At 44.4% G+C, this 27770-nt stretch overlaps 1 protein-coding gene across 1 annotated transcript in view; it reads left to right on the top strand.

Annotated features, from left to right (window-relative positions):
• The window catches only part of LOC148641414 (transmembrane protein 132C), a 192704-nt gene that overhangs the window by 125669 nt on the left and 39265 nt on the right, over positions 1-27770 (top strand). Inside the window, exon 4 of the mRNA XM_088617766.1 lies at positions 11472-11658. Coding sequence (XP_088473892.1) covers positions 11472-11658 — 187 coding nt within the window. The remainder of the gene's footprint in view (positions 1-11471; positions 11659-27770) is intronic.

The raw sequence follows: 27770 nt of genomic DNA, 5'->3' as shown, positions 1-27770 counted from the left end.
CTTCCTAATGGACAATCCTTCAGTTTGGTTTGGAGAGTTTGGCAAATGTTACCTTAACCATCTATATTAAATTATTTAATTTTAATTAATGGTATAATAATTATTATAAAACCTGAAGTATAACATGCAGACAGTAAAAAAAAAAAGTCCAGAACTGTTTCCTGTTAAATAAACTATGATACTTGCTGTGATAAAGACAGTTCCTGGTTATCTGCTGGTCATTAATTCTTCTTAGTATCATCAATAGTCTTTGGCTGATGCATTTATCCAAAATGACTATTATTTACACAGCTGGGTGTTTCACTGTAGCAAACTGAGTGACGTGCTTTGCTCACGATATCGACAAGTACAGCCAGCAGACAGTAGTGAACCCACAGCCCTGGTGCTCTGGTCCTGTGCCCTGAGCACTGCTACCATATCATCCTGCATGCAGCCATGTGGGAAACTGGCTGTAGCACCTACTGTGTGAAACCACAGTACAGTAAATCAGTCTGTGGCACAGCTGTGTGGAATAATGCAGATGTAGCTTGTGCATTTCCTGTGCAAAACATTCCAATGGGCAATGAGACCTTGGTTGAATCAGGGTTGACCTTGTGTTCTGAAGTGCTTGACTTCCTGTCACTAGAGCAGTGCACATTTTCATTAGGACACCGGATCCATAACCATTCACCATTCAGCCAATAGTTTTGGAAGAGGACTGAGCCATGTGCACACTCTGCACACTTCAGCAATATTTTGCACGCTGACACAATACGATAATTTTCTGCTCTACCGGTAGACTGAATCATCTCATCGTAATTGATGTACTGTAATTGGTCTGGCTCTGTCATTTTTTTTTCTCCCTGCGTGCTATTCCTAGCAAATCTGTGCCCCCTGGTTCATAAATAAAACACACTGGCGAATGTCGGGAGTTAGGTTAAGACACACAGTGATATTTTCCAGTGCTGCTGGAGCCCCAGATCCTGTCTGTGCCTTTCGACTGTGGTCTTCAGAACCCTGCAGAAGAAACGAGGGCAAATAACTGATTTCACCCATCGTGGCGTTCGGTTGCGAAGATTGATGGATCAGACTGCCCTGGTTATGGAAATTGTTGAACCTTTAATTTTGTTTTTAATGAAGCGCATTTGGGATGGATTTATCAGATGGAGAGATGAATGCTAAATCAGTGTGCAGCGCTTATAGGAAAAGGCTGAAGCAATAAACCTAACAGTGGCATTTCTACCATATAGCCTGGTCTTGTCAGATCTCACACCAGGCAGTGGGGGCATTTTAGGGAAACCAGGTTGCTGCTGTAAGTGGTGCTGGAAGACCACTAAGTGGCGCTGTTTTCCCTTCTCCAACCCGTGTTCCAATATGGTGACCAGAGACACTGTTTTACAGGAGCTGCCCTCCTTCAGATGGGATGTTAAACTGAGGTCCAGTCTGCTTGGTCATTTAGGATCCTATGGCTGTTTGTAGGAACCATGATATTACTCTAGTGTCCAGCCTAAATCCCCTCTGGATTTGAGTGACCTATCCTACCAAAATCCCCCTCCCCCCATTAAATTAAAACAGTTCTATAATTTTGATGTTCATGACTTTCAACAACCATTTAACAATAAATTTTGATTTAATCAACATTATATCATAGATGTTTTTCCCTCCCTTAAAGGTAAACATTTCTGCTTCTCTTGCGTCCCTTAATTTGTAACAGCTCAATATCTAAGCACAGTATGATAATGATTCTTATTGTTGGTTCGTTAAGGGATTTGACTGTGCTTATCATGTGCACACAAGGAAATTATAAACTCTCGCTTTTTTAGAATGCTTTCTGTTAGAACCAGGAAGCTCAGTGGAAAGACGCCTCATGATCCCCAGCTACTTCAAAATCCTATTAAAATGTTCAGTGCACCATGCAATTTGTCATAGGAATCAACACCAGTTGGCTCTCAAGGACACTGCTTTAATCTTTCCTGGGATGCATACTGGGAAATTTGATCCTAAACATGCTACTGCTAATACAAATAATAATGGAAAAAAAACTAAAGAAAACAGCTCTGAAATATTTCTGATTTCATTCACATGCATTTCACACAGCATCTGGATTTGAGAGCAAACTTTTAAATCATCAGGAAAATGCAACAACTGCCTTTCAGGAAGGTTTTCCATAATGCTTCAAAGTTGCAACAGGATTATCATTGTCCTGTAGCCATAGGCGAGATTGTCCTTGCTGTGGACAATTCTTTTTTCCCAAGGGTTGAGCTGAGTCCCGTCACATAACTGTGTCTTTCGACAGGACGCACTGCAGGACAACCAGATTGAGCGTTTACTTGTGCTTGAACGTTTGAAGCGTTTCCTGGTCGGCCGTCTGTAACAGAAATCCAAATGTGCAACCAATCCCAAACAAGGAGTCACGCCTTGCGGCTTTCTTCCTGAAAAATGCTAAGGAGGCCTTCCTAGAATGAGAACCTTTTCCCTCCGTTGGCTGAAAAATATCAGCGTGATACTGTCGAGCACACAGAGCGTCTGGAGGCTTCAGAGAGGCTGACAGGCGCTGTGGGGTCTGCCCTCAGGTTTGAAGATGCTTTTGCGCAAGCTGGAGGCTCGCTGGGACTGACGTGCCGTTAGAGTGACGTGGAGCTCAGACACGGGGGCTGGATACCGTGACAGCTCTGTGTCTCTGCGTATGGTCCGCTGAGTACGACCTCGGCTCTGTGGCTCGCCGACTGCCTGCCTACCTGCACAGGAGCCCAGCGATCAGCATATTAAGTGAAGGCTGAGGCCTGTGCTTCAGAATGAAGGCTCCCCCTGCAGGGGGAGGGTCTAGCCGCCCTCTGTTCCATGTTTTTCTGTGAACTATAGTGCTTTCTGGGAAGATTCCTTTAACTTCCCAGAAGTCATAACATAACATCACTTTATTAGCCATATACAATTTCTTGCATTAGGAATTTGTTTTTTCACATACCCCAGCTTGCTCTCCATGAGACACAGACAGCGAGAGAAGCTTGGGCTCAGAGCGCAGGGTCAGCCATTGATCAGCGCCCCTGGAGCAGTTAGGGTTAAGGGCCTTGCTCAGGGGCCCAACGGAGTAGGATTCCTCTGCCAGCTGCGGGATTTGAACCAGCAACCTTCCAGCCACAGGCACAGATCCTTAGCCACAGAGCCACCGCCCCTCCCCATCTGAAGTCATCTTCATCAATGAAGTAATCTGAATCAATGATCCCAAGGTCCACCCAGTAGGAACAGGGCCTAAGATGAAGACTTTTTGATGAACGTACAGAACGTGTGTTCAATATAAGCTTCTTTCACACAATCTCAGGCAACACAGGTATGATCCATCATGATCGTGTGAATAATTGCAGTGTTGGTTCTTGAGAGCACAGCGACTGAGATGAGAGCGAACAGACAGAGGAAAGACGTCACTGCTGAGAGAGGCTACACCATACTCACGACACTTAAAGTCAGAGTGGATAGTCTTCTCAACCAACATCTGGATATACAGAATTCACATGCGATGTACTTGCCTCTTGCGAGTTCAATTCCTTTCGAGTTCCTGCCCTCTCGATTTGCCCTCGTATCCCTTGACCCATGATAAGCTTTGGCGCAGACAGTTGGTAAACAGGGAAACCTTGTTTGAACACGGTTGATCATCAGTTCTCACCTCCCCATACAGTATTTTATTTTTAAATAAGTCCATGGGAATTGAGAAGGAGGTAGACATTGCTCTACAGGCTGACATGACCTTAGCTGTATATTAGCCACGTAGGAGCAGAAGTCCTAGGTGATCGCAATCCTTGCTGATGCTGGGAATACGATCAAGTCCATTTGTTAGGTGCGCTGCTGAATCTGAAGAAACAGGAACAGAAAATGGGGTTTTAATGTGTTAGAAAATGCCAGTTCTGCCGGGGAGAATGAAGCTCTCAGTGCCCATTACGTTGCTGGGAAATGTGTGATGATGGTATCTCGGACTTTTCACTGCAGGTTATGGACCATTTGCATCAGAAAACATGACCTGAGCAGAGCTAAAGCCAGGGTATTTTCGGAGGTGCTGTCAATGGGTATCACAAAGGAGTCTCTCACTAGGAACTTGGCATTAGACTTCTTCTCCAAAAATGAGACGTTATGCACTTGCAGTGCACAGCATGCTTCGGGTAAAAATAGAGGGAGCTATTTGCCTCTCCGCTGTACACTGGTAGTGCAGGGCATGCTCATATTGAAATCTTTCTCATCCTGTGTTGCCTCTTACTCATTCCCTGGCAGTGTTGCACTAGTGAATCTAAGATCCTGAGCCGAAATAGCAACACAGAATAACAGGAAAAGAAAACATAGAAGGTTCAACGGGGTATATGCTGTGTCAATTTGTCAGCCATCTGTCAGCTTCTTAAGCCAGAAGTTAGCTTCTTGTTCCAGATGTTACTGTGGCTTCTTGTTCTTGGCAGCTTGTTCCTGGCTAGCTGTCCCAGAAGAACAGGTGGAAGGTTATACTGTATACCGATCAGGACACCAGTCCTTCACAGGGCACACAGACATAATTTAGAGACGCCAATTTACCAATTAGCAAGCATGTGTCTAGGAGGAGGGCGGAAATGGTCCTATATTAAAATCAGGACCCGAAAGCTGTATTGAAGCAGCACAAAATGCCATGTGACTTTGCCACCCATTTAATTAACCAACAAGGCAGTCTGCCTCAATGTGAAATACTGGAGTCAATTAGGTATTCAGTATTGTAGTCAGTACTGAGTCAAGTTTGGAACTTGGTCTTAAATAAATTGTTCGTTTTAGAAGGAAAGAGAGACATCGTTCCAAAACAGACGGCGTTATATAAACCCTGGGAAATTATGCTCAGAGAACAAAAAACAGATTTAGTAAGGATTCGTGTCTGTCAGTAAGGCTGTTACATCAAGAGTTCAACAAGAGGATGAGCCAAACCCATCAACAGTCCCTATCAGACTCTTTGGGGCTGCTTACATGGCTGTCATTCTGCTTTGTAATGATTAGAACTGCCTGCAACTGAAGATAGCATCTGCTTTGCTTCAGCTCCCTAGTGCAAGCCTTAATTAATCCTTAATGCAGTTTTAATTTGCTTTTTAATGTTAAAAAAATTGTTCCGCCTGCCAAGATGGGACAGTTTAGGGCTGTGTTATTCATTCACGTAATGGAGAGCTGCCTTTATGGGTAACGAAAATGGCAAACAAAAAGACCCTAATAAGTTTTTATTCAAAACATTTTTTTAACTACAAACCTGGACATACAGTTGCTCTATCAATAATCACTTGGCAGGCTAAAAGTATTTTTTTCTCATCTAGGGAGTGTTTTCTTAAGTTTTTTTTAATTAAGTGGAAGTCCATTGTGCACCAGCCTTGGAAGACAAGTATAGAGGTCTACCAGAGGTGTCACAGCAATCCAGGTGACAAACATCTGGGAGTGTCTGTCGTGTCTTTCGAAATCCCCTTGCCAGCTTAGGGCTGGGGTATGTAGATTCTTTCTTTCTTCTCGAAACTTGTTTTCCATTAAAGTATTTGTTTCCACTTCCCCCTGAAATAGCCTAGAGCAGAATCTTGCCTTACGAAGGGCTTGTTCAGAGAGAACCTCTGTGTGCGCAAGTCTTTCTCCCCACCACTCTTTCAGACACCACAGAGAAGACTGCTTGAATCAACAGTCTGGTACTCCTCAGAAATCAGGGGTTTGAGTGGCTGGCCGCAGAAGCTCCATTCTCAGAGGATAGCTTATGAAATAAAAAAACAACAACAAAATATTGTTGATCAGTCTGTAAAAAACAAACTTTACCTTCACGGGCTCAGTGACAGCTTGCTTCTTTTCTTTTTTTTAAAGAAACATGACATTCTCAGGCAAGAGGCACACCCCATGAGAAAATGATGACAAAGACTTCTCTAGACTTTACTCTGGGACAAAAAAAATGTTTGACTGTTTTGGGCATTCTTTATGTTTTATATCTGAACTAATATTTTGTTAAATTTGATCAATAGAAGCTTGGAAGGAGGACAAATTGTAATCTCACTTCAGCTTCATTACGTAGAGATATCTCCTATGCTGAGCCCCTTTGTCTGCATCCTTTCTTTCACCTCCCTTTGCTTCAACTTCACCTTTGTGACTGCCTCCCTCGCTCATTCCTTGCAAGTGAAGCCTATCCTTTCCTCAGCCAGCAAACACCAAATAATAAAGTATAACTACTCTATTTCTCGATGCATTCACTAAAATTTGACCCAAACTATTAAACATATTTTGCATAGAACTGAGAGTTAAGCAGAAGGAAATTCTCTGGGTATCTGTGACAGTATTTGTTCATCTGACTGTCAGCCATGCCACACAGCAAAACAGTTCTGCAAAAATCTTGTTCAGCAAGAGCTCGACTCTCCCCCAGAGAAATCAGTGCTACAGTTTTTGGTTCATAAACACATTATGCAAAACTACTCTTGCCATACAGAGGCTTAATTTAGACAGGATTACAAAACAACTCCTCAGCCTTGGTGGCAGGGGGCTTGTTTTTTACTCCTAAAACACCTACATTGTTACATCCCTCATAGACATCTGCTCTGAGAGCTCATGTATTTCAGCTAGCTGCGCCCTTCCTGTCGTTCTATGATTTCCACTACAGTGGGATTTTTCACCCCTTAAAAAGCACACAAGGAGGAAATCCAGAAATAAACTTTCAGGCAAACTTTTCTATAACGGGAGCCGGTCCAGGCTCCTGTGATGTCCGTAGTTAGGACCCTATGAAGACAGTATAATCTGGAAGTAACTGGAGAAGGACAACAGAGAAAACACGAAGAGGATCAGGACAGGATGACAGACAGGGGGGCGTCATGACGGTTATCTGGTGCTCGGGGGGGTTTGGCGCAGGCAAACAAGTCCAAACAGTCCAAGGGGGAAATCTGGAGTGCAGTCCAAGGTCCAGGTGCTGGGAGAACCATCCAAGACAGACAAAGTTAAAATCCGGAATGGTATCTGGAGCAGGAACGGGGTGTTAAAAACAGGGTAAGAGGCCAGGCACTCCGAGCCCCGGACTCAGATGGTCAGGACGCCGTTCTGAAGCCGATGCCGTCGGGTCTCTCCTTGACCCGCTGGTAGGCGGGCTTCCGGGTGTCCGTCTCCTAATGCTGAGCCAGGAATAGCGGGAGTGCCGGGCTTAAATAATAACGGGCAAAACAGGGGGCAGGTGTACGTAATAAACTAAAATACGAAAGGGTTGGAGCGTGCTTAAGAGGAGGGATGATGATCGTGACGTTTTGGGCAAGCTCAGGAAAGTTTGAGGTTTTCTCTGTATTGTTAGCATGTGCTAACAAGCTTCATTTAATTAGTTATTAGTCAACAGAAAGTTTAGGATGTGTGAATTTCAGGGCAGGATCAGAAGAGGCAAACCATATTACAACATACGGTTCCTCTCCTGCCTTCATAACATGGATTGGGATGCTTGAAGAAAACTTGTCCTCGGTAGGCCCAGCACATTCAAAGCCAAGTCTGAAAGAAGTGTAATTTGGCAGTTTTTCACTTTGGCATTTTGTAGATGTTTTAAAAGGAAAATAATAATATACATTCAGCATATTTACATATTCACAGCAAGGAGCTGTGGCACTGCGTGGTTTAGAGTTTGGAATGTTTGTAATTTAGAACCGTTGTATAATTTTCTATTCTAAAAATCTAAAATTGCCGTTTCAGCTATTCTTATGTCTTTTAGCTCAGCTTGGCTTCCCCACGTTTAACCACACATTATCATAAATGTCTAGGGGAATGAAACTTGCTGCTTGAAAAATGCAGTCTAGGAGCCGTAGATCTTTCACTAGAGTTACCGTATCTCAAAGACCACTGGCATCCCCAGCTCGCTGTCTTAATTCAGTCATCCAGGCCTGATATTCGACTTGTGACTCAAGGGGCCTGCTGGAGGGTCAGCCAGTGCTCAGGGCAAATTAAAACTTCTTTAGGTTGGGAGGTGTTTAAAACTTGTTCCAATTAACTTACTTAAAGGCCCCAGTTTATACATTTAGAGCTATAATGGGAAATCCACACATCCGCATAGCAGAATCTGGTGTTGTACTGGCTGATGAATACAAACCTTAAAAACCCCCTTTTAGGCTCAGTGTCATTTAAGCTGAGCCACGGTACTTAGCCTCTTTCTGTATATATTAACTCTTTAATCCAATGAATCACCACATGAAGAATTTAAACTTGCATTTCAGCATCTGCTGCAGTCACAGATGGTAATATCCGTCCCTTTATACTAAATAACTTTTCTAATCTGCACTGGTGCAGTAATCTACTTAGGCAGTATTACTGCACCTAATTCTGTTTCTACAGTACCAGTTAGTTTAACAAGGCTAGATGTGGTCTGTTAGCTTCTCCCTGTGACACAGGCAGTGTGGATTAATAGCCTCTCTCTTGTAATCCTACTCCACTGAAGGCCATCAAATTAAAACACTGCATTACAGCACGTCAATGGGAGATAAAACATGCACTGAGAGGTTTGTGTAAGCGGGATGTGTTTAATGAGACCTTATAATAAAGTAGTTTTCAGCAATTTGCTGCTCCCAATAAATATTTTTGTTCTTCCTTATAACGATGCCTTGGCTTACTTTGAAATGAACTATGACAATAAAAATAATGAATATCACATCCTGTTTTTTTTTCAGAGGGGATGTCTTGGCAAAAATATTACAAAATGAGAAGAATAAAAATGGTCTGTATTTCATTTGGGGGTGGTATGGTGGCACAGTGTTTATCATTGCTGCCCGGCAGCGCTGAAGCTCTGGGGTCAATTCTGGGCCTGTGCTGATATCTGTGTGGAGCTTGTATCTTCCTCTAGATGCTCTGGTTTCCTCACACACTCCAAAACATAGCAACAGAGGTGAATTGGCTTCTGGGAAGATTGGCCCTGGTGTGAGTGTGTGTGTGTCTGTGTGTCCTGCCATGGACTGGTGTCCCCCCCCAGGGTGTAGCCTGCCTTGCTCCCATAGCTTGCTGGGTTAGGCTCCGGCTCCCCTGTGTTTCAATTGGGATAAGTGGTTAAAAAACGGATGTTTATTTTATTATTATTATTATTATTATTATTATTATTATTATTATCATCAATTTCCCTACGGGATCAATAAAGTCTTATCTATCTATCTATCTATTCATGCAACACGGTGTAAAACATCATGTATCTGTAAATCCCTAAATAGGTTTTCATAATGCTGGCATTTTCAGGTTGTCTAATCTGATTTTAAAGATTACTGGAAGAATTACTCCAACTCATTGGCACTGTGTTACACTGGCATAGCAATAAACCAAGTCAGTTTAAAGCCCGCATGTGAATTTCACTGAGTCTGTGCTTCATCCTGTTAAGGTATATATCCCACAGGGCACATTGGGAACCATGTATTTTAGCAATAACATAACTGTAATTCTCCTTTCAATTTGTTAGATGTTTGTTTTAAAATCCCAAAGGGAACAATGAAGCTTTGAGTCTTGAGAATTGCTCAAACATGCCTGCTCTTCAGGGACACTTAGAGGCCTCCCTTGAGTGTTTTAAATAGTGTTTGGTACAGGAAGGCTACAGAATTGGAGTGAGCAGGGACTGGATGACACAGCATTGACATGCTGTCTGACAAAAGCACAATTAACAAGCAAAAGAGAAGGGGTCGGTATAGTGCAAACACAATTCCCAGCGATTTCTGGACTCGTAACTGAAAGGTTGTGGGCTCAAAACCCAGGTGAGTCACTCCTTCTGTGAGGTACTTTATCTGAATTGTTCCTGTAAAATATTTCAGCTGTATAAGTGGGTGCAAATGTGAGTCTCTTTGGATAAAAGCTTTGATAAATTAGTAGTAGTGCTTGTAGCCTCTTCACAAAGATGTGGTATCTGGTTTTCCTCAGTCTTAAAACCTCTTGCCTATTGAGCAGTAGAGAGTTATGAGTCAGTTGGCACCAGGAATCTGATAACTGGCTATTGCTTTGGTTTACAGCTTGATCACAGTTATTTTGACTAGATTACAGATGTAGGTATGAGCTGGTCTGTCATCTCCACTGCTCCCTGGCCCTTTGACTGTTTTTCTCTGTCCCACTGCTGTGTTTTCATCACTTACCCATCCTGCGTGTAACAAGGACTGATTGCAAGAAAACTCCCGACACACCCCAGTCTGACACCGGGGCTGCAAATCTCTCTCGTATTGAACCGGCTTAAAAAGAGTGATTCTGGCTGTTAAGTGTCAGGTCAGGACTGAGTTACTTACTTGCACTCTTTAAATGTTTGATCCTGGACATCAGAGGGCAGTCAAATGCTGCAGAAGCTGTAGGCTTAGGCGATAGCTCCTGTGGATGTTTCTGTCACGAAAGCATTCTTTCCGGACCCTATGCAGACGACACAATCTGGGGTAGAGTGAGGAAAACACGGGGAAAAAAGCATGCAGGAGTCGGGAATGAAAACAGGGGGCGTGTCCATGGTGCGCAGGTGTTCTGGGGGGGTGAGTCCGGGGCAAACAATCCAAATCAGAGTCCAATGGGAAATCCAAGAGGAAGGGAAAAGTTCCAAAGCCGGACGGTCCATCGGAGACGAGGACAAACAGGATTAAAAACCGGAACGAATCCGGTGGAGGGTCGGGGGGAAAAAGGGGGAACGGGACCAGACGCTCAGATCCCGGACTCGCTTGGTACTGGAACCAATGCAGAGACCGGAACAGAGTGCGCGTCTGGCTCTCATAGGGAGGCAGGAACCGGGAGCAGGTGCACAAAATCAACTCAAACGTGAAAGAGCCGGAGCGCTCTTAAGGGGGAGGGACTACAATCGTGACAGTTTCTTACCAACAAAATGACATTTTTTGATCCCCTCCAAAACAGCGAGAAGCCTTTTACTCATTTTATTTCCTTAAATTACTGAGCGAATGAGCGAGCAGATGAGTAGGCAGGACATCCAGTACATGAGCTGTAATGAAACCTGGTTATGTTCTAAGAACCTTCAGCCCGCAGGGATGCGAGCTGTCTGGGGCAAATGTCAAGGCTGCCCCAATCTTGAAGGTCAGGGATCATTGCGACCTGTTAGATTTTGTCAGCTGCAGGGCAGATTAAACATCTGTCTCAATCAGAGGCTCTAGTGGCAGTTCCATTTCAGACAGAAAGCTCTTATAGAACAATTTAAGGTTTTATTTTTTTCGAACTGGATACATTTAACTCCTCTGAGATTAAATGATGATTCCAATATATATAAAATGTCTTCCAATATATATATATATCGACACTTGTTATTTTTTTAAATATTGGTTTCTCTAAAGAGAGGACATGTGGGCTTGCCGTTTGAGTTGTAAAAGAGCAATAAAGACAAAACAGGGATGCCTGTCAAAGCTTTTTACTGTCCAAATAAAACTCATCTCATTTCCATATTTTTGTTTAATAGACACTTTGTCTCTTGATAGGCGTGCAGCCACTGTCAGAAGACGGTTGCGTGAGGTCTGTTTAATAGTCCAGCTCTCTCACTGTCCCCATGTGAACTTGTCTCTTTCCAGAGTGGATAGTGCCTCCTACGAGGTACTGCAGGTGGATTTCGAAATCGATAACTTTATCAGCTTGCGGTCCACGCAGACGGTCACCTGGCAGGTGGAGTATCCCGGCAACAGCATCGTGCCTGTGGAGGCAGCTTCCCACGTCTATGTCAGTCAGAGAGAGCTGACAGGGATCGTCCCCCTGGCCGAGGTAAGGAGATCTGGGGGCCTTGTCCGTCAAGTGTATTTGAAGTGGCTTCAGTTTAACTGGGGGAATTGAAGAGATAGCGGTAGTGTTTTCTGTCACTGGGCAGTGCCTCCATCTTACAAAAGGCCTCCTATCTACGTAATCGGCCATCGATGGGCCAGCCTCGGTGGCCAGTCAGTCTGGTTTGCTGTTGGCTTGCTGTTCAAGGGATGCTGATTGTTCTGTGATTGTGCTGTGATTTTGTTATGGTAGAAGTAGACAAAAATCATGGCGCTGTTCATGTAGATAATACAATACCAAGTTTCCCTGGCTAATTCTGTAGGTAAGGACTCAGCCTGAGAACTGCCAGGTTGCCTAAGCAGACAGCGGAGTCAGATGGACTGAGGTGACAGGCTGAGCTGGGGCACAGAGATTGAAAGGAAGATGTAGGGAGTCACGTTCTCCATAACTCGCGTCACGTCTTCATGGTCAGTCAGTATGCACCCTGGCAGTAATTTGGTCACCTGCAGAATTTACCGGTTCCTCAGCCAATGGGCAGTCTTTTGATTTGTGGTGTTTGGTGCTGTCTGACCGGGACATACAGTTTTCCTATCGCTGCTCATTTCATGCAGCCTGGCTTCGTCATCTGAGGTCCCCTGTGAACAGCACTGCAGGCGTGAAGTTTGATTTTCTAAAAACACCGCCAGCGATCAGCCGTCGCTGTAGGATTATGTCCCATCCGTGCCGCTTCACGGAAAAGGAATTCTAAATTGCAAGTCCTGGTTGCAATTTCATTTTCAAATCTCACTCCTCAAAAACTGCAGAAATATCTGGCCTTAAGCACCAGCCTGTTTCAGAAACTGGATGTGAATCAAGACCATAAGGTGAAAAGCCTGTGGCTTGTCATCTGCCCCCATGGTTTCTATACACTAAAGGTCAAACATATTGAATGCAGGATTATCGCAGTCCTGTTTTCTTGTGCCATTTATTGTGTGCTCTCTGCTTCTCTTTGCTCCAGACACAGAGAACTTGTGTTTTCCTTGTCAATCGAATCTCGCCAGCTCTCTGATGGCCAAGTGGTCTTAAAGGTCAACTCTCGTGTCCCTGCTGTTTGACACGGCAACCAGAATTTGTTACACCACAAGCAGCTGGGATTGTTTCGCCACTAGCCCAGGACAGACTTCCTCATGGGTCGGTCACCTCCGAGCATACCTGCTCCTCAGGGGAATGCCAGTGCTTCCGAAATGCGGGACATTTTCTTGGATCAGGGGTATTGGCCCAACACTTCTGGAGTATGATGCCCGCAGTTCTATTTCTCTATCCTCCTGCGCTGGCCTTGAACTAGGTTCATTGGGTGTGAAGTTTACAGTTGGTCATGACAACTCTGCTCTGCATCGCAGAGCTTGTCGCTGTGCTCTCTGGAGATGAAGATCTGTCAGAGCAGTGTTCAGCAGACTAACGCCATAGGCTATGTGCGGCACACAACACAGAAGCATTTCCAGATGCTTCTGACTTGGTAGATATTAAAACATATCTGTCTTGTTTATGACAGCAAAACTGACTGATGCTGCTTCCTGGCCCCTTTTCACCACGGCTGCTGTCCTTCAGCATTGTGCCGATAGCCTGGAGGAAGGCAGCAGAGGTGTTTTGAAGTGTAGAAAACGCAGAGCGCCTGAGAGCCACATCACCGGTTGGGAGAGACAGTCAGCTCTGCAGGTCGTCTCAGGGTTCAGCCCTCGCTGCTGAGTTTCAGCCGTTTCCTCCAGGGGAATGTGGCTCCTACGGCTTCTAACCTGTCTCCCCCCTCAAAAGATTTGCCCGGGCGTACGTCATCACAAAAGAGCTGGAAAACAAGAGAAATCTGGTCAGGCGCCACAGGCAGTGCAAGGGGGATAGGTGTAGAGTCACATGGATAATGAGGCAGCACTTGGGCTGCCTTCCCAGAGAACTTCTTGTAAAAGAAGACCAAAAACAGCAAGTGAATTAATGAATCTCCTCAAATGTAACAAAGTATGAAAGCATCAAATCTAATGCTAAATTTTACTTAGGATGTGTTGAAATAAGTTAATGGACTGTACATATTGTAGCAGTTCAGGTGGGTAGCTGCGTCAGCATGCGTTGGCTTGCAAAGGAACAAGTAATGGGTTTATTCCATGCTGAAAAGACAACGTTTCGGCCGTGGAGCCTTCTTCAGCTGTGTGTACATATTGTATGTGAGTGTACTGTCCCACAAATCCCAAGTATATGAGCAGAACCACCATCGCATAACACAGGTATTATGCGGCTTAAAGCATTGTTCTGAATTGACTTATTTTGTGTCTTTTGTATGTGATCTACTGTAGATTGGTTTGCTTGGCATTGCTCTAAACCTAAATGCTAGGTTCTTCTGGGCGTCTGACTGAGAGAATGTTTTTGTGGTGTTTTCCTCTTGCACTTGTACAATTACGACAATTTTCCCAGTGGCACCTCCGCAGCTATTTTCTGAGCCGTGGCCATTAGCTTCTCCGTAATGGGATGGAAGAGGCGCCGGAGCAGAGTGGGCCTGATTTCGGGAGATGGGTCTCGGGGGAGCCGCTGCGATCTCCCTGGAGATGAAAGGCAGGGAGGTCTTGTGCTCGCGCAGGATCGGCGTGGTTGAAGAACGCCTTCGCACGGCGCGTAAGAGCCTCGTCTCAGCCTCAGGCGCTCGGCTGCCAGGAGCTGCTGTTTCTTTACAGACGGACGCTATTGACCTACTTAGAATTCGTTACGTCAGTCAATTAATACTTTCCTTGAATATGTTGACCGGTTAACCCAGGTTTCATGAGAATGAAGCACTGAATTTTATTAGAAAAATATAATATATTACATATTATACTGTAAGATATCTATTTCCCCCCAAAATCTGTGCTTTATTCTACATAAAAAATATTTAATTTTTCTTCTTGGACCCAAATGTCAGGTCTGGGTGATAACAATTTGTTGCGCTTCTTAGTCTGGGAGTCTGATTCCTCTGTGAAAGAGGACCAGAGCAGATTGTTCTTCTAGGTCCTGTGCTGGGCTATTACTCCCCAGGCTGTGGGCCTGTTGGGTTCATCTGCATCATTAGGAAAAACATTCTGCTTCTGTCTTCTTTCCTTTTCACCCAATAACCACACTGTCTGTTGTTTTCCAACAGCTTAACGCTTGGAATGACTTTCAGACTCGCAGCCTGCTATATTTGAGAGAGGCCTGGGCCCCAGCAGCCTCATTGTGAGAATCAAAACACTTTTACCATGCTCACAGATAATATTTAATTCTAAGACCTGCTTCTGTTTTCTTTACTGGAGAATCTCAAGAGTTGCAGCTCACCCACTCAGCATTAGCCAAAAAGAGAAGAGTCGTGTTTACTGTTCGTCATGCAGTGTGGCCATTACACGCATTTGAACTTGTGTTGAGCCATTTCGCTTTCCGTTTTCTGTAAGTGCCTGAATCAAGGGAGGTCTGACATAAAGGGAGGTATAAATGGCTGATCCTGCACTCTCTGACCCCCAGCTTCTCTCCCTGTCTGTGTGTCTCATGGAGAGCAAGCTGGGGTCTGTGAAAAGACACATTCCTAATACAAGAAATTGTATATGGCCAATACAGTGATCTCAGTCTTATAGTGGGAGTCACATCAGTTCTCCATTTGAGCTCAGTTCCCCTGAGTTTTCTGTGGGACTCTTGAGCGTTAAGAACAGCAGCTGGTCCGGCAGTGTGAGATTTGGAGGAGAGCGTGCTCAGTCTTCACCACACCCCGCTGTTCCAAGAGTCATGGCAATAAACAGATCTGGTTCATGGTTGGCCATTCTAAATGTATCTGCCTCCTCCGCCCACCAACTTTCAATTAAATATTCTACCACACTGTTTTATCCCCTTTAGAGGGAATCCTTGTACTTTGTCTTTGATGTCTTTTATAGACTTGAGGTCCTAAAAGACACAAACATTTCAAAGATCCTGCTTCCCTACAGACCTACAGAAAAGGCCCTCTCGTGTCTATGCAAATTACACAGGCAGCTGGTGTATCCACCAGAGCTCCACCAGTTACTGGCAGCTCCTTGCCTGCAAGATAGACGAGAGTGAAATAAGCATGACCAGGGAGATGTGGCGTGTAACGTTCAAATCATACCCTCTCGAGAATCTCATTGATTTTTCTTATGTCACTTTGATTAAGAGAAAGGAGGATTGCAGCATCTGATTTCAAGCCTAAATGTGATACATGTGCCACAAGAACACGTTAGGTAAAGTAAAGCCCCGATAGCCCGCGGAGAAAGACCAAGTTTAACCTACAAGGGGTTTTACAGCATTAGCTCTAGCAAAGGATTGTTTGCAATTGTTGTAACAGAAAGAATAAGGTTCTGGATCCCGAGATGAAGTTAAACAGATGAGTTTATTGCATGCAAGGAACAATAAAGCCGAAGTCTTGTTTCCCGCAAGAAACAACAAAACCGAAGTATTGTTCAAAGTGCTGGTACAAACTTTAGGTTTATATATCCTTTCCTTTCCGCTTCCGACGTCACTCGTTATTATGGTAAAGGGGGCAGGTCACGTGTTTGGCCAGTTTACAGCTTTTTGGCCAAATGGTCAGGGATTAGTCTCCAGGGGTTCCCTAGCTCTCCTAGCTCGCATCTGGAATCCTTATCAGTTCTCCCTTTCCTGCCATAAACTCTTGTTGCTTAGAAGTCTAATCTTCAAGCAGAAAGGACTTAATTTTAACCCCCATCTTTACTTTCACTTCACAATGTAGGATCTGACTCTGGCATTGTCTGAAAAACAGGGTCTCATCCAGATCATGGCTGAGGTTAAAGAATTCTAATATACAGTAGGTGTTGCTCACAAAAGAATTGCCTGCACCGACCGAGGAAAGGTTTAGGTTTTGTTCATCATCATTATTCAGTCAGCTGATGTACTGCACGTGTTTTTTTTTTCAGCTGGAACAGTGTCTGTAGTGAGTTAGAACTTTATGGACAGATCTGCTGCGATGCACGGACATCCTGCCCAGGGTGTATCCCACCTTATGCCCCTTGTTACTTGTAGGGTTAGGCTTTGGCTGCCCCATGAGCCTGTACTGGATAACGTGGTTAAAAAATGAATGGATGGATGATCTGTGAAGGTAAAACAGAAGATGGAAGATTAGTACACCTGTCTGGGGGTGCAGACCACTAGGGCGTGTTGTGGTGTTCAGGAAAGGTGGTTTTGATGCTGTATAGAGTAGATCTGGGGGGGCAGATATTTATAGACAGAAAGATGTGAAAACATTTCTTGTGAAAGTTTGGGAGTATCATATTTATTTTTTCACAGTGATTTGATAGAGAATTCTCAAAAATATTTACCTGTATAGATTATTGTACTGTACCCTTTGTTAATTTCTGCCCCTGCCAGGCTCTTCTGCACCATTTATCACTCATGCTCCTGTTTCTCAAATCCTCACAACCCCATTATCAGACCTGATGGTAATCCAATTGCACAGAATGGTGATTTATTGTTTGTTAGTTTTTTTTTGCCCCGTAGGTATAACACACGACTCGTTTTTCTCAGAAAACCCATTGGGTCACGCTGGATTCCTTAATTTGCCGCCAGGCATCTTGTAGCTCCGAGGCCGGTGGAGGCGTGCGAGACGTACTGTATGTACGCAGGCTTGCTTCTGTCTGTTAAAGCAGAGGAAAAAGCAATTTCGCTATAAATTAGGGAGGTTGCTTAACTCGAATTGACAGAAGTGGAAATTAAAAGCCCAGTGGAATTCCCAGACCTCGCGCTAATAGGTCCACAGGGTAGGAGCAGGATGGAGCCTAATGTAATTAGAGGCTCAAAACTGAAAGAACGTCCTCATGTGAATGTTCAGATGGGCCATTAGGTTTTGCATCTGAAGAATGTGTTACTTTTTCTCAGCTATTTTTGCTTGAAAGGAAAAAAAAATTGCCTCTATCTATCACACATTAGAGTAGCAGGCTGCCTTATTTTTTTAATAATCTTTTATGATGAATAGCATGTTTAAAATAACTTGAGTGCACACTGACTCCAACATATAGCTCTTTTGATCAAGGTTGAAAAAAAATTGCAGTGTTCGGTGTTGCAGAAGGCCGGCTCCTGATGGCTTTACTTGGGGGATGTATTAAAAAGTAAGGTACAGAACAGAATTAAAACAGATTATTCCTCCGCGGAAAGTGAACGTTTTTGAAAAACGAATTCCCCCTTGTAAAAGCAATTCTACTGTATATTTCGGTCCTTAAATATTATTTTCTGCTAACAATTAAGGAGCGTGTTTTGTGGGGCGCCTTTCGTTTTGATCCAATTAATCAATTAATCCATCAGTCTGATTGGCCACAACAAAACTAGATTTTTATTAGCGACGAACCTTGAAGAAAGTAAAACTGATATTTGCACATAGTGCACGTGGACCCAATAAAAGCACATCCCTGCTTTTGAAGCACATTCTGTGGACAGGGGGATGTGTACAAGCATTTCTGTGTGGTTTATTGTGCCTGTACGCTCCAGGAGATAATTCTGTTTGACCTCGCAGAGCCCTTTGGGTGATAGCTAGCCTGCTTGGCCTGTTACGGCTTTTTTTTTTCTTGATCGAATAGACTTTGTCACATTTAATCTGGAGCTGAAACGAGGTCACCAGGACATTAATTGACATAGCCATTAGGAAGTTTACAAATAGATTATTTAGGTATTCAATTAGCCTGTCAGTAAAGTGCGGGAGTAAAGATTTTCCCCCCCCATCACTGAATGAAGCTAGAACACACCTAGAAAATAATTCTTCATCTTTTTTTTCCTGCCGAAGGAAGCTGGTGAGGGGGAGAAAGGGACATTTTTCCTCAGTCCGCCTGGCCACTGGGAAAGCTGGCTTTTAAACAGGGATGAAGGGAGCAGCTCAAAAGCCGACAGTTTGAAAGTTGCTCTCCGGTCGTCGCCGGAGACTGAGGGACTGAAGGCATGCCCAGAGCGTGCAGGTGGTGATCCGCAGCCGGGTCTTGGGGCCGAATCGGAGAGAGGAGAGGGAATGTGGGGCTCGGATCCCCTCGGAGTTCCTGCGCCACGTCCACTGCGCTTTGATTCCAAGTCATCCTTCTGCCCCGGCCTCGTTAGCGCTTTTTTTTCCCTTTGCCCAGCAGGGTTCTATTTGCAGGGGAATGAATGGTTCAATTACCAGACTCCTAATAGATGAAGTGTAATTAACATTGTCATGCAGCTAATTTTCATTTATTTCTGTGCCATCACTCTTTAGCATCCTATTATTACTCCAGGCGCACAGCTTGCTCTGCTCTTTCCCGTTTCCTTGATTTTCCAGGCTCATACAGCTCACGTGTAACACTTTCACACGACCTTAAAATACAGCTGCATCACAATTGTTTTCTCCTGCCAAACCCCAAACTAAAATCACTTGGGTCGTGCTGATGGTGTACACGTCGGGTGTTCAGGGCACTGTGGGCCCTTCCAGCTGTGATATCGGCACGCCTTCAGGCGGGAGGGTTGTGTGGAGTCTATGTGTCGGTGCCTCTTGTGTGGGGAGGGTGCTTCTCTTGTCGTTTTGAAGATGCTGCTACCTCCTGAGTTTCACAGCAGTCTTTGTGATAAGATCACTTTATTGGCCCTATACAATTTCTTGCATTAGGAATGTGTCTTTTCGCAGACCCCAACTTGCTCTCCATGAGACACACAGACAGGGAGAGAAGCTGGGGGTCAGAGCCCAGGGTCAGCCATTTTACAGCACTCCTGGAGCAGGTGGGGTTAAGGGCCTTGCTCAGGGGCCCAATGGAGTAGGATTCCTCTGCCGGAAACGGGATTTGAACAGGCAACCTTCCAGTCACAGGCACAGATCCTGAGCCACAGTGCCTCCGCTCCGCCTGTGAAGCGCCTGTGAACAAGAAAAGGTTTATTCCATGCTGTAAAGAGAAGAAAAGAAACACAATGTTTCAGCTGTGGAGCCTTCTTCTCGTGTGAGAGAAAAAGGAAAGTCAGCAGCTGATAAAGCAGGGGAGAGCAAAAGCCGGGAGTGGAGAGCAGGGGGGAGCAGGGGGAAGGCGGAGTGGACACTCAGGTGGTGTGAAGTCGGGAGAGTTAAAAGAGAGGTGTGAAGTCAAAACCTGCAAAAGAATAGCTAGGATTAGAAGGAAACAAGTCTGTCATTGAGAGAAGGGGGAAGGTGTGATCCTAGTTTCAGGATAATTTCAGTTTCGGGTGTCTATTTGCAGTAGGAGTTGAGAGACCCTTGTTTGAGAGCGCAGATGGAGAGATCAGTGTGATCATGGCCGTTGGAGGTGAAATGAGAAACTATGGGCTTGGAGAGATCTTTGATTTTCACAGCCCTGACATGTTCTCTGAAGCGGTCTCAAAGCCAACTGTCTTTGAAGTCGTGACCATATCATTTTATCTAGAGACACAGTCATTTCCTCCCAAGCACGCACTGAAATCTGAGTTTTGGGGATCTTAGTGCACTGCATAACATTGTGCAGCAGTTCTGTTTACTGCATTTGGATCCCTGGCTTCTCGAGTTGGATTTCTATCATTTTCATTCATTTTGGCCAGAAAGTTCCCATGTTTTGGTCTAAACAGGACTTGAAGCAAATATCCAGTGCATTAAGGCAGTTAAATCTAAATTTGTCTCCACCATAGGGTGGAGAGTGGGCTGAGGGCAGGCTCACAGGATGCACTTGATGTGTTTAATGGATTTTCAGTAAATCGTTGCTAAGTGCCTCCCCCCAATTTGTCTCTCTCTGCTGAAGCATGAAGAGCGGAAAAAAAAATGAAGAAATGAAAATCATGTTGCTTGAAAATAACCTGAGTGCGCTAAGCCCTAAATTAACTAAGCGGTAAATGAAAAAAAACAAAGTATTTTTACGGGGTGTGCTTGATCTTTTTTTTCTTTTTCGGCTCTTGCTGTCAACGCTGACAAATGCTGAGAAAAGGCAGACACTCCTCACCAATTTATTTGTAGGTATAAAAGTGCCAAAAAAATTGGCTTTAATTGCCAAAGGGAAGAGTGGTAGTCACTCGGAAGTCCCTATGAAGAGTAATTAAATGTATTTCTTCCTCTTCAAAGGATGCTTCACATAGAGGAAGGGACCCATACCACCTACACTTCTGTGCTCCCCCACCTCAGTGACTGTATTGAGTTGCCATTTATCCAGGACACTGGGTTAACACCCCTAAACTTACAAACAGCCATGGAATCGTTAATGACCAAGTCGTCAGCCTAATGTGTCAACCAAAGTACAGAGCTCCTGCACTCTATATGTAGACACTTGTTTGCAAATTCTGCTGCAGAGAGAACAGCCTACTGGTCTACCAGCACCAGCTGCAGCAGCAGCCTAGTTTTCTTCGGCGGTCCCCTGTCACAGTACTGACTGGGCCCAGCCCTGCTCGCCTTCAGAGCTATGACAGGATTGACATACAAGACGGTAATATGTAGTACAAAAACGTTCAAAGAAAGGACCAACAAATTCTGTTGAATAGCGACGTACTGTATGGTGTCCCCACTTATTTTTGTCAAAAAGTCAAACAGTGTGCTCCGTGCATTCGTACAGTAAAGGAAAAGGAAAATAACACTGCACATTGCAGATGGTACTGTAACTTCAGTGTCAACGCGCATTACTGTGCGTAATGTGTCAAAAAATAAACTGCAAAATGTTTCATGATATCGATGTCATTATCGCTCAGATGGAGAGATTCCAGTGGTCTGAATGAAAACAGAATATGCAGGAGTCCATTGAGGACCCAGCAACACTGCCAGGCTGGAAGGACCCTGCTTCCAGAACACGATACCATCTGGGATGTCAGTGACAGATGGTGTGTTTGACCGACCCCCTGTGGGGAACACACACAGAACACGGAGAGCACAAGGAAAGTTACAACACGCAACAAGGCCTTTTGCCTCATCCTGTTCATCTGCTAGTTATCTAAGACTCTTGTCTAGATGTTAGTAGAACGATTTCAGGGATTTGCTGCAGAGGCATGCGATAGTTTTAAAGAGACCCCTGCAGAGAGAGAGAACCAAAATTCCCCTATTCATTTGATTATTCAGGAAAAAAAAACTTTTTTAAAAAGCTTGCACATTTAGTGCACAAAACCTATCCCCCCCCCACCCCAAATGATTTATAAGTGCTTTCCTTACAAAAACAGGCCTAATTCACAAATGGTAAATTTTGCACAGCAGAGCTGTCCTGAATTATTTAAGCAGCCCTGGCTCTTGACTTCAAGTAACACATATATTATTGTAGGAGGTCATGTAGATAACTTTCCATTTTTCCCCCACCTCCTACAGATTAAATTAAGAATTAAACCATAAAATAGAGGGAATGGGTTTTTAACTTGATTATACTTTAATGGCAAGAGCCGACTCTTGTTCTGCTTAATGATACAGCCTCATGTACAAGACTGCCTTTTATTTGAATATAATTGTATTAGTTTCTGGTTATGAACTCCCTAGTTTTGGATGCAAGTCTTTGAATACTGTTTCACAGTGCAACAGTCTAATAGGATAATACAGAAAATAATTATACCACTTACCAGGGTTTAAGTTTGGTATTCTATCTATAAAAAGAACAGCACTGTGATATTAAAAATTAAAAACAGATGTGTTCATTTTCTATACAATATCCCTTGCAGTGCTTGACTTTTCACAGGCAGATACATTCTTACTGTAAACTCTAGTCTGGGCCGCCACTAAGACCACAACCAACAGGCTGATGACTCCTTTATAGGATGTGCAGTTTGTGAAACAGGAACACTGGATGGAGGTTTGTCCATTATTGAAGGATCTTTCTTGTAGAACATCTTGAGACTGTGTGGACCTTCAGTTTGTGTCTTCCATCTGTGTATGCCAGTACGCTTACTTGCTTTAGAATAAATTGAATATAATATTCTGCTGATTTTTTTCAGAGTGTGAGAATGGTTACCATCGCCGAGAGGTCATTTGGCCCAAGTGGTTTGTGCGGTAGTTAGTAGCTGATCGATTGCAGGATCAAACCCAGCTGTGCCCTGAAGGTAGCCGAGGTATCTCCTTCAGCAACACGGCTGGGCAGCTCGTTCCAGACTGCCACCATCCTTTGCCAGAGCTTCATTAGTAAATCAGGAGGAGCTGCAGCTCGATGTGAAATGGGGGAGAGTGGATGTGGGGGCGATGGAGGTACTAGCGTACTTGATCGAGGCGTGCACATACAGTAATAGGAATTTAATGCACTTTATAATAATAATTTCTTACTCTTATATAGCTCTTTTTTTCTGGACACTCCACTCAAAGCGCTTTACAGGTAATGGGGATCCCCTCCACCACCACCAGTGTGCAGCTCCACCTGGATGATGCACCAGTCTGCTCCCTCTCAGTGGGGAGGAGAGCAGAGTGATGAAGCCAGTTCAGAGATGGGGATTATTAGGAGGCCACGATCGGTAAAGTCCAGGGGGAAATTTGGCCAGGACACTGGGGTAACACCTTTACTCTTTTAGAGAAATGCCCTGGGATGTTTAATGACCACAGAGAGTCAGGACCTCGGTTTTATGTCTCATCTAAAGGACAGCGCCTTTTTACAGTACAGTGTCTCCGTCACTATACTGGGGCATTAGGACCCACACAGACTGCAGGGTGAGCGCCCCCTACTGGCCCCACTAACACCTCTTCCAGCAGCAACCTTAGCTTTCCCAGGGGGCCTCCCATCCAGGTACTGGCCAGGCTCCCACCTGCTGAGCTTCAGTGCCAGTGGTGAGTCTCCCGCTAGCCTGTGCTGGACAGTACACGTCACAGGGCTCAGTGCAGTTAACCTGTTGCAGAAGTGGTGTCACGCTAGTAGAGGTCTCCCACAGCAAGAGACTCACTCTGTCACTGTGGCTGCATTTTAGAAAGTGCAAAGGTTGCATGGTAGGATGACAGTAGCTCAGGTAGGTACTGAGGCACCAAGCCATGCAGAGCCTTAAAGGTGAGCATGAGGATTTTAAAGTCGACACGAAACCCGACAGGCAGCCAGTGCAAGGTCTCCAGGATAGGAGTAAAAAAATCTAAAGTGTCCACTTCAACTTTCTCCACTGTGGATAAATGGGCCTGGGTTCAAGCACAAACCCTGGATCAGAGGAGGACACGATGCCTACCTCTCTTCACGTAATGAGACATGGGTGTTTGGTCCAAGCGGTCAGTTTCGTTGCTTTCTCCACTCCTCCTCCTCATCCTCGGTCATTGCTGCCTGGGGCCATCTTCGCTGCCCCTCCCGTTTGGGATCAGCGGAAATCGCTCTGGTAGTTCTACTGAAAACAAAACCGTTCGGCTGCCGTTTTGACCCTCATTTTGCGAACCCGCTCTTTAAAAAGGCCAGTGTTTCACTCCACACGTCTGGAGTCGCTGTCCACGGTGCTCAGCGCGGCAGCCGCCCAGCATATCACGAGGCTCTGCCCCTCGTATCTCTTTCCCTCATCAAGTCTGTTTTTTAAAGTCTAAAAGCAGACGGTCCAGTGTGTCCAGGAGGTGTGGGAGGCCCCTGAGTCTGAAGCTAAGATGTTTGGGCACAGCTCTTTCTGTAAGGGTTCTCCTGTCCCCTGTGGCTCTCCGCTGCGTCCCTTAGTTTGTGTTTCACCACTCTTCACGATAGAGTTTCTAACTCACAGCCCAGACCTGACCTCACGCTGATGGTGTATAATGCGCACGTTTATTTGCAAGCAACATCCGAGACTGTTTTGAAGGATGTTGGCCGTGGATGTTACAGAGGGAAAGGCTAGGGTTAATATTCCTGATGCACAGCTTCCTCTCCACACTTAATGTGGTTAATGTTTAATTGCCGAGGTGATTAAGCTGGCCATTCCTGGGCTAGACATCTCGTGGGTGTGGGCAGGATCAGCCACAGGTGCTTGTTTCTCCATCTGTTGGGCCTGTGTCTCCTTGACAGTGTTGCTCGGGGTGCCTGGCCTGTCTGGCGCCGACAGCTGCTTGATGAAGGTTCAGTGCAAGGAGCGGGTTTGGCCTAAGGGCAGCAGTGAGGAGATCCCCTGCAGGAGTGATGATCAGTCACTTCAGGGCCTGCTTCTTCCTCTTGCTGCGCGAGAGAGCATCTGAGAGATGCTCCTCTGCAGCGGCCAGCTGGACCAGCTTAGCAGAGACTGAGCAGGGATTCTGATAAGTAGCAGTGGCTTGCAGAGGGGTGCCTGGGGCGTATTGAGAGGTTCATCCGGTACTGGACACCCACACTTCTTTCTGTAACATTCCCATGGGGCTTTGCACATTCTGATAGTACTGTTCAAACAGAGGCATTCTGAGACCAGTGCATGTACCGTATTAAAAAGTTTAAAAAAGTTTTTGCCCCCAATCTGTACAGAATTTATCTCCTCTGTGTTATTGATCCTGAAGTGGCCACTGAGTTATACACCTGGACTGGTTGTCGGTATGCTTTCAGCATAGGGTAAAATAAGCTGAGTTTAAAAACACCACTTCTCTGAAGGGACTTGGGTAAACCAAGTGACGTAACTCTGAGTAGGCTGTTGTGCAATACTGTAGCTCAAATACAACACAAACCCCTCCACCCTTAAAATGTAAACTACTTTGTATGTAACTACTTTTTATTGATCAGGATTTATATATTCCATGTTCTTATTTTATTTTATGTAATACTTCAGCATGGGTAATCTCCTCCAACTGGTTCTCTCTGCAGGTTGTGTTTATTTTCCTGTGTAAATCTGCCCACATTGCCCTTCTCACACACATCCCCTGCACTCACCTCCCACAGTCAAGATATTGGGATCTAGACCAGCCAAAGGGGGCGTCCATGACTGATCCCTTTAAAAAACTCCAGTCTCTTGTTCTCATCAAGACTGCCTTGCCAAACATCCCAAGTCCAAGAGCAGCCCAGACAGGAAAGTTAGGATACAAGGGTAAAAATGAAGACTTTGCCTCATATACTGAATAAAATAACCTAGCAGGGCAATCTTCTATAAAATAAGCATGCATTTCTTATGGCTGTTAACGTTGTTTATGTATTAGCCCCCTCCCTCACTGCAGTATTACTAATTCTGTCAGCTTTGTTTCCTAATGTAGCACCCCTGCAATGTAGTACAATTTTCCTCTGCAGCCGAGACTTCTGCGTTCCAAATTCCTGAGCTAGCCCCCCGCATTAGTAGAATATGAAGTTAATGGACATTCGTCGTGACCTCAATTATTCCAAGCAGGAGATTATCTTAATAAAAAATGCCTGCTGCCAGGAGAGATTGACTAATTGAGTGTCAGCTGAGTCTTGGATTAATCCACTCTCCAAAAATGGGATCACCTCATAATTGGAATTTAGTGTGATAGACTTCACTGTGTTCTGTATATTAACAGAGTATATACCTAAGCATGGTTACATTCAATCGGGCTGGATGAGATGCTTGGGTCAATTAAATCCTAGCAGCATAATAAGCTAGACAGGCCTGGATGGCCTTCTTTCATTTAACATTTCTCACGTACCCAGTCATGACCTGAATCAGCCAGGTGATGCATGTTGAGATGGAAATCTAATGGCTATGGTCAGAAGCGTCAGGATTGTGGCCACAGATTAAGGCTTTCCTCTCCTGGAAAGGAAAACTGTTTCGTGATTGAAGTTGTTCAAGCACGAGATGCTCTTCCGTCTACTGTAGCTGCAAGTTCAGGCTCACCGGAGCAGGCAAATCACTCCGCCTTGTCAACAATGTACGCTGGGACCCGATCTCTTCGCATTTCTCCGTGAGCAGGACGAATGCTTCCCAAGGACTCAGTGGTTTCCAGGGATCTTTAACAAGTTATCAAAAATACACGTCCAAAACACTGATATTAAACATCCCTGCTGCAAGTTGGATTTTAACCAGAGGAAAGACCAAATCTATAAAATAAATGGAAATAAGCATTCTGTCTTTAAATCCAATAATTAAGTCATACCTAAAGGCGTGAGCAGTTAATGAATGCAGTTTGCAATGGAAGAAGATCTCTTCCTAACTCTATGTTTAATATTTTAGATTTGAACCAAAGTATGATGTGATTTGACAAGTACTTATAACGTTAAAGCTCCATCACTGTCTGACTGTTCTCACAACTTACTGATTTGGTATAATTTATCATGATTTATACCATCTTGACCAACCCTGTTCTTGTGGTTAGAAAGAAGATTTGATTCTGCTTTCTATGAGCATCAAAATTAGATTTAGATTTAGGTCTCCAAACCTCAATAAATAATACACTGGAAGCAAGGGGTATACTTTGTTTAATTACATAACAAAATAACAGAATAGTGTTCAAAATTCACGACTTGGGGTGAACTGAGCTTGTGACAGTGCTAGGATCTGCCCTAGATAGTCACACATCAGTTTAAGTCTATAGAAAGGGTTCAGACATGATTAATTCTCTGTCTTCATTACACCTGTTTATATGTATAAATCATATGTGATCCCATATTATTAATGGTATCATAAATATTGATTACTAGCCCTAGGAGGAGGCTTTCAAGATATAACTAGATAGAATCCAGGGTTCAATTGGCCACTGAAAACCAAATTAACATGGTGACCTGAACAGTCTTCTTGTTAGGGTTAGAGCTAGGGGGATGGTTCAGTATGACGTTTTGTTGACTTGCCTGGATCTTGTTAATATGTTTTGAAAATATTATTGTGAAACATTTATAAATGGCAGCTGTAACCCCTAATCTACATGGTGGCCACCTAAATTAGGTGGAAGCTCACCCAGAGTGATGGAAACTACAGATGCATGTGGTTTTTTGTTTTGGGATAGTTCATTTTGTTTTGCTTGTAAATTATAAACGAGAACGGGTTTATGGTTACCTTAAGAAAACATTGTCCTCGACATGACCTGATGTCTCTGACATGGTCACATGACTGCCTGCAGAAAAGTAAAAAAACGGGTAGCTGTTAGCTTGACTGGCAGTTGAGTGATGATCTGATTGGCAATGGAGTCCGTCTTGTGTTCTTATGTCACCTGTTGTTGTTGTCTGGTCTATAGAAAGGGTTCAGACATGATTAATTCTCTGTTTCAGGGCAGGAATGACAGACACAGAGGCCTGGCTTTGCAGACTGATAGGATAGTTCCTGTGTTGCATTCTGTTCTGGGACACCCTGTCTTCCTGCACGTTATGGGATTAAACTCCTAAGTGAAGCTGTGCTGACCAGACATTTGCAGCTCTAACCTCTGGGCTAAT

Source organism: Lepisosteus platostomus, chromosome 24 (assembly GCF_059453375.1).
Source record: "Lepisosteus platostomus isolate fLepPlt1 chromosome 24, fLepPlt1.hap1, whole genome shotgun sequence".
Classification (NCBI taxonomy): Eukaryota; Metazoa; Chordata; class Actinopteri; order Semionotiformes; family Lepisosteidae; genus Lepisosteus; species Lepisosteus platostomus.
The sequence above is the reverse complement of the archived record's forward strand: the minus strand, read 5'-3'. Positions and strand labels throughout refer to the sequence as shown.